Raw genomic sequence first — 12823 nt, 5'->3', positions numbered from 1 at the left:
TTGTAGATATTTATTGAGAATTGATTAAAACCCAAGTAGAAAGTGATAATGAGAAGAGTTGACATGGACTCTAGGTATTTTCCTATCATGAGTTTTTAGTGAAGTTGATAAATTAGGCCAGAAGGTTGACCAAAAGAAGGGGTAAAATGAAGGGTGACATTATACCCTGAATTGGCTAAGATCCATGGATATTGTCCAGTCCAAGAGAGGAAAACAATATTGCCATGTTATTGTGGCTATTTTTTTGTAATCAGCAACAGCATTTTCATTGCTGCCATAGCAACCAATACTTATTGAGTGCCTACTTTACATCAGCCACTCTGCTAAGACAGTACTTAAAATCATGCAGCGAAGCACCTGCCAGTTCACAGGTAAGGCACCAGAGTTCAAACAGATGAAAGCAAATTACTGATTAAGATCATACAGTAGGTGAGAGATTGAACCCCAGAGTCCTGCCTCGAACTGATGGGATAGCATAACACTAAAATTAATTCACCTTCATACCACAGATAGGTCTTGGCTTACTATGGTTCTCCTTGAAATTTTCCAACATTATTTCTCATATTGTAGAAGGCATGATCTAACTTTTGATTTGAGGTCTTTCTAAGGTTAGTGTTATTTGGTGTGAAACTATTTCACTGTGCTTGGAATTGGCAATGATTCATAGCTCCAGATCTATCACATGGTCAAGAAGGGAACATACTAATCCTCCATGTTTTGTGGGTTTGCTGAGCTGTGATTCTTGGTATGTTTTGTACATTCATTGTATTTTCAAAGGTAATGATGTTTAAAATTTACAATTATGTTTATGTTTATTGGTCATAAACCCAATGTGATCCCAGGGATAGCCATACAATGTAAAGATGACAACAGTAATGGAGAGTTTGATGCTTGATTTCTTGGTCTCAAGGAGAATACTACTAATGATAGTCAAGAAATCAATAGAAAGTTTCAGAATGAAGGTAAAATGGTTATAATGAAACAAAGGGTTAAATGGGGTGAAGAAAAGAAGGCAGGGTAGAGGGGAGAAACATGGGGAGAGATAATTAATACGAACAAAATCTTTGAAAATGTTGTATAGAGCCCTACTGCTGTAGAAGTCTTCTAAAATACATATGTGTACATATAGCAAAAAGAGTCAAAATGGAGTTATGCTATATTGGTGAGACAATGCCTCTTCAAGATACAACATGCTTCCAAATAAAAAGCCAATTACCTGTTATAGATTACCTCTTTTTGAATTGTTGGTCACTGGAGTCATAGACCACTCCTCCCATAAAACACTCCAGATTATTATTGTTTTTGGTTATTCTCTAGAATTGCATGTTGTGACCCTTTTGCTGAAGATACCACACACTGGGGTCACAGAACATGGATAAATCAAGCTGTTACTACCTGAAAGTTTCCTTTCTACTGGCTAACTTTCACAGCACTGGAAGACTCTGCTTACAATACCAGGGAACAAAAGTATTCAACATTTACCTAGCCGTGAAACCTATGAACTACAGTAACCAACCTAATAAGATATGCTCACTGGTGCAATAAAGGCACAAAAGTTATAGAAGCAACAAACCACTTTCTGATTAAATTTAAAGTCTGCTTCACAAGACAAAACTCATGCCTGGTACTGTTTGTTAACTGGAGGGAGGAAAATCCATGACAGGCTAGGTTATAAGCCCCAGAGAAGACCCAAATACTATTATTCTACAAAATGGACATAGTAATAAAGTGATCCTGAAGTTCTTATTTAATATTCATAGATCAGTGGATCTCTCAACACCTATTACAGAAAATTCTTTTAGCAGTAGATATTTAACATTCTAGTAAACATAGAGACCCACAGCTGACTAATATGCAGAGAATAAAAGACTATGGAGTGTTCAACTGTAAGTGTGATATTTATATTATAAGGCCATCTCCCAAGTCTCAGGAATCATTACAAAGGAGAGAGTGGAAATATTGTAAGAACCAAAGGCAGTAAATGACTATAGGTAAACTATTTTCCATGCATAATAAGACCCTTGTATTTCTGAACTGAAATTAGCTGAGGTCCCACTACTAATTGAGAAATTAGTGACAATTGATACCTTCTAGGAGAGGGAAAATATGTTTGCTTCAAGTACATAGCCCCTAAACGGCTATCCATGCTCGAGTAGATGATCCTACACCACCTACAGATAGCAATAAACAGAGCCAGTAGTTTTTTAAAAATAGAGAAGAGTAAGTAAAGTTACAAGGAAAAGGTGGTAGGGGAGTAGGGGAGAAATTAGAAAGAAGTATTAGGTATATGTTTGACTAAAAACGCATTAAATGTATGTATAAAGTTTCCAAAAAAAGATAACAACAATTAGCAAAATTTAAATTCAGTTTGAAGGATCCATGGGTGGCTCAATAGAAACATTCTGGTTTTGATGGTTGCCTATTGTTTTGCACGTATCTTTCTGGTTTGTAAGAAATATACATTCAATAACTCACTTTCATTTACATGACTGGAAACTATGTAAAGAAGAAAAGAATCTGTGGATAAAGAGGGACTCTCTCAGGTTTTACCTTTGACTTTGCCTCTAATTAAATAAGTGATTATACCCAGATCTTTAGATCTTGGGCCAAAACTACCACCACACACACACAACCGTGCATATATTCATGCTCCCTCAACAGGGCACAACAATCTGTTTTTCTGTTAGACACATTCTATAAATGATGGCATTCATCAGATCTTTGCCAAGACAAACAAAGTGGGATTAAAATGATGTTCATCCTACCAACATATATCATATTCATAGGCTGACAGCTCTTTTTTAAGCACAAAAAAATTATCATTCTCAGTGTTTTCTTCTTGTCTGTGTTTCTTTATAGTTCCTCCCCAGATAATGAACATCTCCTCAGACATTACTGTGAATGAAGGAAGCAGTGTGACCCTGTTATGTCTTGCAATTGGCAGACCAGAGCCAACGGTGACATGGAGGCACCTGTCAGTCAAGGGTAAGATATTTACTATGCAAAGGTTTGAGAGTGTATTTTAAAGACCTGCTTGGTTCTCATGCTAAAGGGAGATCAGCAACCAGAAAATAACATTGTATATGAATGCATTGATTCACCTTCTCAGGACCAACCTGCTTTCTGAACTTGCTAAGTGCTACATTCCAGGACAGGAATTTGCAGAAGAAAATTACCTAAATTATTTTTTTCCACGTGTTGGAAAGCCTTTGTTTTCAAACTGAAAGGAAGAATGTGTGCGTAGCTTTTGTTGAATGATAGTAACTTATGTGGAGATGGATGTGTCCTTTCTTGTGGTGCTGGTGATAATGACAGCATGCCCTGGGGAACTTTGACATTACTGTACATGTACTAGAAAAAAAAAAAAACACACCTGCTTCAGTCCTTTCAGGACAGTCAGGAGAACAATATCTCTTGCATCTGATCACAGAGTTCACATTGAGGGGGGAAAATGTCAGTGGAGTACAGGATTGCACTGAGTGTGACCTTGCTGGGTGTTCAGCAATTGGTATTAAAACATCAGTTACTACTATCTCTAACTTAGTATGAAGGAAATCTAAAGGACATGGGTCCTTATTTCCTTGGAAATAAAACTTGCTCCAACTTGAACTTTCAAAGATGGGCACAGAGCCATCTGATATATTATACTGTTGCCAGAAACTGTGATTGATTCTCAAGATTATATAGGAATCAAGTGTTCCCTCAGGCATTAGAAAACCCAAACGTGAAACCAGTGACTAGGAAAATACACACATGCCTGCGTGTAATGTAAAACTAATGTACATGTAAAAGAAAGCAAGGGAGTAAATCTTACTAACCCTGAGAAAGGGAGAGATCTCCAAAATACAAAATTTCCTCTCTGAGAAGGAAAGAAAAAAATAGCAGACTTGCTTGAGTTTCCCAGGGCTGCCCTAGCCAAGTGCAAAAAACTTCATGGCATAAATGGAAATGTATTCCTTCCTCCTGCTGGAAGCTGTGTGTCAAAGGTCAAACCATGGTCAGGTTGATTTCTTTCCTTAGCTGTGCTGGAGGATCTAGTCCATTGTCCTTCCCTGCCCCCACCTTTTTTTCTATCAGTCATGGTATACCTTGGTTTGCAAATGTGTTTCTTAGATCTCAGCCTTCATCCTCAGTAGCATTCTCCTTATGTGTGACTTATGCAAACTTCCCGTTTTTATAAGCAGATTAGCCAAACCCTATAGGGATCATAGCAATTACCTCTTCTTGTTTGTTTATTTGTTGGTTTTACTTCATTGCCTTTATAAAGGCCCAATTTCCATCAAAATTTCAATTTGAATAGAAATACATGGAATCAATTTAAAAATTAGAAATCACTTTTTTGTGGGGAGGTGCAGTGAACTTTATTGATGAAATTCAAGAGAGCAGGGAGGGCTCCCTAGGCCTCTACTGTTATTATAGGGGTCTGGGATGGAAATTGTGAGGGCAATGCGCAGTGCTGGGGGACAAGTTGGGACAGGGACTCTCAGCAATCGAGGGCCTCTCTCTTGCTCTCTTGCTGGGGTGGGCGGTCCAGGGCTTCTTACTCCTTGGCGGCCATGTAGGCCATGAGGTCCACCACCCTGTTGCTGTAGGTATATTCATTGTCATACCAGGAAATAAGCTTTACAAAGTTGTCATTGAGAGCAATGCCAGCCCCAGCATCTAAGGTGGAAGAGTGGGAATTGCTGTTGAAGTCAAAGGAGACAACCTTGTCCTCAGTATAGCCTAGGATGCCCTTTAGTGGACCCTCAGTTGCCTGCTTCACCACCTTCTGGATGTCATCATACTTGGCAGGTTTTTCCAGGCAGAATGTCAGATCCATTGTGCATAGGAACACAGAAGGCCATGCTAGTGAGCTTCCCGTTCAGCTCTGGGATGACATTGCCCACAGTGTTAGCAGCACCAATGGATATGGGGGATGATGTTCTCGGCAGCCCCATGGCCATCACACCACAGCTTCCCAGAGGGGACATCTACAGTCTTCTGAGTGGCAGTGATGGCATGGATGTGGTCATGAGTCCTTCCAGGATGCCAAAGTTGTCATGGATGACCTTGGCCAGGGGAGCTAAGCAGTTGATGGTGCAGGATGCATTGCTGGCAATCTTGAGTGAGTTGCCATATTTCTCATGATTCGTGCCCATTACAAACATGGGAGCATCGGCAGAAGGGGTGGTGATGATGATGACCCTTTTTTGGCCTCACCTTTCAAGTGGGCCCCAGCCTTCTGCATGATGGTAAAGATGCCAGTAGACTCCACAACATACTCAGCACCAACATCGCCCCATTTGACGTTAGTGGGATCTCGCTCCTGGAAGATGGTGATGGGCTTCCCATTGATGGCAAGCTTCCCATTCTCAGCCTTGACTGTGCTGTTGAATTTGCCATGGTGGAGTCATGCTGGAACATGTACACGCAGTTGAGGTCAATGAAAGGCTTGTTGATGGCAGCAATCTCCACTTTGCCAGTTGCAGAGCAGAAGGCAGCCCTGATAACCAGGTGCCCAATACGGCCACATCTCTTCACACCTTCACCATTTTGTCTACAAGATGAGCCTGGCACTGTGTGGCAGTCTCTGGAACAGGGAGGAGCAGAGAGCCTAGAAATCACTTTTTAAATGTCTTTGAAAAAATCGTACTGATTTCTGACAAAATAATGGTGCCAACTGTATAGAAGAATTTCTAACACATGGTTGTAACAGCCCATCTAAGAATCATCAAAACAGATGTATAAACAGCAAAGTACATGAAAATATGTCTAACATTACTGTCGTAGAAAGGACAATTAAAACAAAATGAGATAACACTGTGGTAGATCCATGAGATATCACTGTGGTAAAGCCACGAAATACCATTATGGTAAAGCATGAGATGCTACTATGATAGAGACATGAGATACAACTATGGTAGAGTCACCAGAAAGACCAAAAACTCAATAGACTGAGAATATCAAAAGTTGGTGAGAAAGTCACCCCCAGAAGTCAAAATAAGTCAAAATGAATATAACTTTGCACTAAAAATAACTGAGTACAACTTAGATTTTAACAAAATTCGAAGTATCCAGACATATAAGAAATAATGTCCATCCATTTGCCTAAGAATTTCATGAAGAGAACATCATGAGGTAACCCAGACCCAAAAGATGAATCATGGTATGCACTCACTAATAAGTGGATATTAACCTAGAAACCTAGATTACCCAAAACATAATCTACACATCAAATGAGGTACAAGAAGAAAGGAAGAGTGGCCCCTTGTTCTGGAAAGACTCAATGAAGCAGTATTCAGCAAAACCAGAACGGGGAAGTGGAAAGGGTTGGGTGGGAGGACAGGGGGAGAGAAGGGGGCTTACGGGACTCTCTGGGAGTGGGGGGGGGGCTAGGAAAGGGGAAATCATTTGAAATGTAAATAATAAATATATCGAATAAAAAAAAAAGAATGTCTTCTCCTAATTTGAGACATCAGTCATGTCAGTAACTCCAAAAGAGAGATAGTTTGTTAGTATGAAGCATTGCTTGAGCTGTTTTCTTCCACACAAGCTCAGAATATTCTTTTCCACCCCTCACTTTTTCTAGGAAAAGATAATGCTAATAAATCTGCTCAACATTTTGTATAAAGACTACAGATATTGAAACCTAAAATTTTCATATTATAACATCAACAAAAGCATTAAATCACACACACACTGGGCATTGCAGAGCTCAGCTTTGATGTAAGTACAACCAGAGTGCATGTCCCTAAAGGCAAGAGCCCCGGGGTGACTTTTGTCTAAAGCTGGAAAGAATTTATGCTTTATGTGATCAACAAGAATATGTCTAACCAGGATGCCGATCTCTATGCATTTTGTAAAGTTGGATGTATTTATAAATGCTTTAAATCCAAGAATATACTTATTTGATCCCAACTATATAGTTCTTTAAGCCTGAAAATATTATAAAAGGCATTTTGACTTTGTGTAAGTGTTTTGAAGCAATTCTTTCTAATGGTGTACTGGTAAGAGTTCCTTCCCCCTTTAAAAAGAAAAAAAAAAAAAAAACACAGAGAGAAAAAAATTCATTCATCTCCCAACCTTTTATATAGTGTAATAGTTGTGATTCAGGACCAGAAAAAAAAACCCAGCAAATTCTAAATTTAAATGTTGCCTGTGCTCTCTGTTCGTCTCCAGGACAGCACTCCACTGTGTGTCTCTTGGCTTTGTCTCCAGGCCTCTGGTTCACCAGCTTTCATGGCTACCATTGTCTTTGCTTATCTGCTTGCAAAGACATTGGAACAGTTCAACTCAACACATTGCCTCTGTAGTTTTAAAAGATCTGGAGAGTTTGCAAGTTTGAAGTTTGCATCTGATGCATGGACCCATTGTCTTCTCTGTTTAAAGAAATGTTGAGCTCTACTTGAAGCTGGGGAGTTGATCTAAAGCTTTAGAAAAACATCCAGTACCTGTGCGTGCCAAACAGCATGTTGAGGGAAGAACAAAGTGTTGGTTAGTTGAGAATGGAAGAGTAAAAAATAAAGGTTACAATCCTATTTCTTTTGACATCCCAATCGTGTTACACATGAAGATTAAATTCACTGAATATCTCTGTTCCCCAACGACTGATGCAGTTCCTGAAATATGTGGCTTAAATTATGGACTTAGGTAATTGGAATAAATAAACAAACTGCTTAAGAAAAATATTTCAAGAAATGGATGACTAAGGTCTAAGAATAATATTCATGCATAGGTTTTAACATGCAAGTGTAAGGGAGGGTGTATAGACAGAAGATGGGTGTGCCTAGCATGTTCAGTGCTCTGAGTTTGAAGCCCAAAGTCATAAAAGAGGAGTCAAAGTACATGCAGGCAATTCTTAGAAATCATGGAAACAAATAAAAATAAGTGAATGTGTACATCTGGTACACATGGGAGACTAATAAACTGTAAGTATGATATGTCCAAAAATAAAAGAAATCTCTAAAATTGGAGAAAAAGACATAATAAAGAAAAGTTACAAAAAACAAAACCAATCAACCAACCAAACAACATAAAACTCAAAGTAAAGGAATGGGATTACATAGCAAAAGGATAGTTGAACAATGAATGGTTATAGCCAGAGATGTGCTGGTAAATGTTTGTTTAAAATGGTCTGAAAGTAGGGTGAGAGGAAGAGGTCTTGAATAGTGACATCTGGTTTCCTTGGTACAAATACCCTACATATTGCCACATTCCTGAGAATGCCTCTGTAGTAACTCTTCAGTTCCCAGTCATTTTCTCATGAGAACCAGCAACTATAACTAAGGAAGCCCACATTCCAAAAGTAGCTGAGAGGGTTGAGGAATCCACCAGGGGCCAGATGTGGCTCTACAGAGTCACGACTTCTTTAATTTCTAGACTGAATGAAGAGATAAAGCCCTCCAGACCTGTTTCCTCTCCAGAATTAAAATTATGCTAGGATCCCCAGAGACAGCATTCCAGAAGACAGGATACCTAGAGAACTTCCCTGGAAGCTATAGGAATGGGATCGTGTGTTGTGACCACTCCAGGAAAAGTATGAAGATGTACATTTGGCTTTTCAAAGTGGACATATAAACCACCGAGCATATGATTGCATATCTTTAGATATAAAAAGTTATTCTTAATGTTCTATGTAGGAGATAATGGCTTACTAATAAAATATATTCTTATAGATGTGATAGTGAATATGACACTTGCCCAATGGCTTTTGCAAACACAGATCCGCTGAATGGTGACCTGCAGTGCAGGGCTAAGGAAGTGATTCATGAGTTTCTGCCTCAAAGATTTGTCTTCTGCAGATAGGGTTGGCATGGATTGAAACAGGCTAGCAAAGTAGATGAGCAAGTGGCCAGTGTGTTTGCAGGATGCTGTGAATGAGTTGGGTTTCAGGAATTATGTTCTGATTTCTTCCTGCAAAGGAGAAGAAGAGGCCTTGGGATCAGCAGAAGCAGCAGGATAGCTCTCCTATGTGACTACAAAGACCCAGGGATGGGGGCAGAGGCAGTATAGATAAACCTGCTGTTCTATATAGAGCTGTTTCTTTTCCTCTTGTGATACCATAGCAATCCACTCTGATGCCTCACACCTGGCCCAATGTCTAATGACATACTTGGGAAGGCCAGATGTTTGTCGAACATAATAAAGTCTTCTCTTCTGTCTCCCTCCTCTGAGATTTTAAGATGACAGCCATTCACCTGTGAGTGAGTCGCTCACACAATCTACTCATACGGGGTAATACCTCAGGGAGCCTGTGGATGAATTATTTTTGCAGAATTTTCTAGGTAACCGAAGCTGACTCCTTTATGCATTGACTTGAGTCATTTTAATGAAAGCCCCTTTTTAAAAAATGCAGGGAGTTCTCTTCTGATTTTTCAGTCTAGTGGATACCAGTTAGCCTTATCTTGATAGTATAACAACAGCTCTAGACATTTCAGTTGTTTATACCTGGACACTCAGGAACTAGGATAACTAGGAATATCGCATTTAAATAGTTTAAATTCTTCTAATGGGTGCCCATTGTTTCTCTGCTTCTCCTTTTTTAAAACCCCAACCACACTACTAACTGACAATTCTCCCAGAAGTCAGTGTGCCTACATTCCAGGTGCTACCTTTCTTCTGACTGTTTGCTTATAATTTGTCACAATGAAAGATCTATGTGATCCTGATTAAGAATACTCAGCTTGGCTCTCCTGGAGGAGACGAAGTATTCTGATGGTCATCAGGAACAAGTAGAATTTGGTATTGTTTTAACACATGACATTGCTAGGTACATGGTTTCTGTGGCAATGGTGGAGCTAATGCTAGCAAAACCGACATCCATGGTTCTCATTTGTTTGGTGATTTTATCTTCTGTTTTCTCTATTTGATACTGAGCTGGGGCGTATACAGACTTAAGCCTGTTTCAGCCATAGTCTTTATTTGCTACTTAATAATTCATGGAGAGAAAGTCTTAAACACCTCATCAATTCCTTACCACCCCAAATATGAGGTGGCCATATTTGTAGGTTTAAATCCCTTTTAGATGGTGTATTGTCTCACTACATGTATGTGGGCTTCAGTGTTTTGTCCTTGAGCCTGATAGTTCAGCTCTTAACAATGAGAAACATCCTTTTACCCATCCCTACTATTGCCATGTTTTTGCACTGTAGGATAGGACAATGTATTTCAAACTCATCAGATAAAGTTTGGGGGTGAAATTTAAAAACAATGAATGGCAAATATCTGTTGTGTTTTATAAAAAGAGAAGAGCCATGAGGCTCTTTGGTGGAAGGTTGTATGGTGTTTGGATGCGGGTGCCTTTGTGGACCCATACTGGGGCATCCCTTCCCACTGAGGTACCAGCCACACAGTGGTACAGTAGAGAATAGAGTTTTTCAGAGCATGGGGATGGGAGTTGAGAGAAAGGAGGAGAGAGAGGGAGAGTAGAGGAGTATAGGCCAGCCATGAGAACATGGAGAAAGAGGGGGAAGTACAGTGGGGCATGAAGGGAAAGAAGGTAAGGGAGATGGAGCAAGAGAAGAGAGCGAGAGAGTGAGAAATGGGCAAGCAGCCCTTTTTATTGTATATCATGCACACCGGACTGTTGCCAGGTAACTGTGGGGTAGGCAGAGCCTAGATGAAATGCCAACAGTATCCATCACTATGGACCATGGATTATCACTGTGGAGTGTGTGTGTGTCTGTGTGTGTGCGTGTGTGTGTGTGTCTATCACATTGTCATGTTGGTAGTTCACTGTGTGTCTAGGATTATGATATTCCTTTCTATAGTTTCTTAGTCTTATTAACAAAAGAGTTTAAAAATAGATTCAGAACAAAACTCCAGGATCATTTTTATTAGTTTGGAAGAACAATGAGAGAGCAGGCAAGTCATAAGCCATGGCTGCTAGGAAGAGGGAGATGAGGAAGAAAGACAGCCATGCTTTTTGAGTTAAGGTCCATGAGAGAAGTCAGGCTCAGCAATAAATATCAACAAGCAATTGTGTTCCAAAGAGGAGGTGGAGGGGCTTCAGGTAAGTAGTGAGAAAGCCTGAGCATCAGGAAATGCATGCTTTGTCTTTTTGTCAGTATTGGAAAAAGAAAGGGGACGAAACAACCATTATTCTCTTTGATCCTGATCTCAGAAAAGTAGGCAGGCTTATTAGCAGTACTGCCAGGCAGAAGGGCTGTAAGCAACTAAATCAACAGAGAGTTTGGGGCAGGGATACATACATTGTCTTAACGAGGGATAATTACTCCTCTCTCCTCCCTAGCATGTTGTTAGGTAAATCACCTTTACACAAGAGTATAGACTCAGGGTCAGATGATTGACAGGCCCAGCTACATTAATGCTTGAGTGAGTAGAAAATATTATGTAATGTTCTAATCTTTAGGGCAGGCCTAAATCTCATGTCTCCACCAAGGGAAGAAGTAGAACTCAGATTAAATTCTTTTGACGAGAAGGAAGTATGTTTTACCTTCTGGGCATCAACAAAGCAATTTTAAATCTTAAGGATGGGCAAAGCAGATGTTTCACATTTGATTATTTCCAAGAAAACAGAAGGTCCAAAGGCAACCAGGATGGAGGGGGTCCAATGACCTCCAAGATTGTTCATCCCTATCTAGAGATATAAGTGCTGTGTCAGTGCCAGTCTTGTATTTAATTTGTTTAAGGTTCCAGAAGTGCTGAGAGAAAAGTGCTACTATTTAATTTTATTTCCCAATATCTTTATTATTGAGTCATCAATTAAGCAAGTCAATGTTTCTGTTCTCTACCTGTAAACTGGAAATTTATACCCATGCTTTATTATAATAGACAAATTTGGAAAGAAGCCAAATTTCTTCTTTCACTGGGTATGTATCTATACCATGGTATATTCACACCATGGAATACTGCAGAGAAAATAAAAGAGAATGAAAGGATGAAATCTGGGCATGATGTTTATTAGAAAAAGGATATACACCGTATCCCACTTTTATATCCCACTTTTGTAAAGTTCTTAAAACTGAAAATGTATAATGACAGACTACAGATCAGTGATTAACAGGAGTAGGGGCAGACAAAGACCATGGCACTGCCTTGGTGTGGAACCTGCCTTGGTGTGGTAGTTGTATGAATCTATATGCATAATAAAGTGTTCAATCACATGTAAATAAGCATGCAAAACATAAAAGCCCATGTAAGTTTCCCAGCATCATTACAGTATACACATATGTCTATGTAGACTTAATCAATATTCATATTCAAGAAATGTAATATACTGTGATTGAAAAAAGTTAGTAGTAAGTATATGGAACTTGTTTTCTATTCTTACAACTTCTTGTAAATCAATATTTCTTTCAAAATAAAACTACAAAAAATAGTAAATAAAATGAACCTATGGCTTTCCATTAATAATCTTTTTCTATAGATGGTTATAGAGAGGTCTGTAGTTTCTACTTCCACATGTATCATCTCCTGTGAGATTGTGACAGTTCTACTCTATTTCATGGGTAATGAAACAGACACAAAGGTTAAAAAAAAAAAAAAGCATGGTAGGTGATTCCCAGCTGGCTAAGCTGTGCCTTTATGAAAGGAACCTAGTTTCTGGGGATTGAATCTGGACCTCTTTATGCTGCACAAAAATGGTTCCCATCGCTTCGAACTGGAATGGTGCACTTTAAATCAACTTCTGCTTGTTATCAGGGGCACCCAAGGGTGCCCACTAACTTTATGTATCATCTGCACTCTTGTCTTTTTCTCCCTTCCTCCAGATCCCTTTTGTATGTCTGACTATGCTTCTAGCTCCACATCATGTTGTTCTAACAAAAGCACAGTCTCCTAATGAAAGCTGCAGCCAGGCAGTTGTCTGTTGGTCTCTGTT

At 39.4% G+C, this 12823-nt stretch overlaps 1 protein-coding gene across 3 annotated transcripts in view; it reads left to right on the top strand.

Moving 5' to 3' along the window:
- Positions 1-12823, top strand: part of Opcml (opioid binding protein/cell adhesion molecule like) — a 560572-nt gene that overhangs the window by 434286 nt on the left and 113463 nt on the right. For all 3 annotated transcript variants that reach the window (XM_052189669.1, XM_052189668.1, XM_052189667.1), the window contains exon 3: positions 2860-2985. In XM_052189669.1, the coding sequence (XP_052045629.1) occupies positions 2860-2985 (126 nt within the window). The remainder of the gene's footprint in view (positions 1-2859; positions 2986-12823) is intronic.

This window comes from Apodemus sylvaticus, chromosome 7 (assembly GCF_947179515.1).
Source record: "Apodemus sylvaticus chromosome 7, mApoSyl1.1, whole genome shotgun sequence".
NCBI classification, from domain to species: Eukaryota; Metazoa; Chordata; class Mammalia; order Rodentia; family Muridae; genus Apodemus; species Apodemus sylvaticus.
Note: the sequence above shows the minus strand (reverse complement) of the source record. Positions and strands in the feature narration are given on the sequence as shown.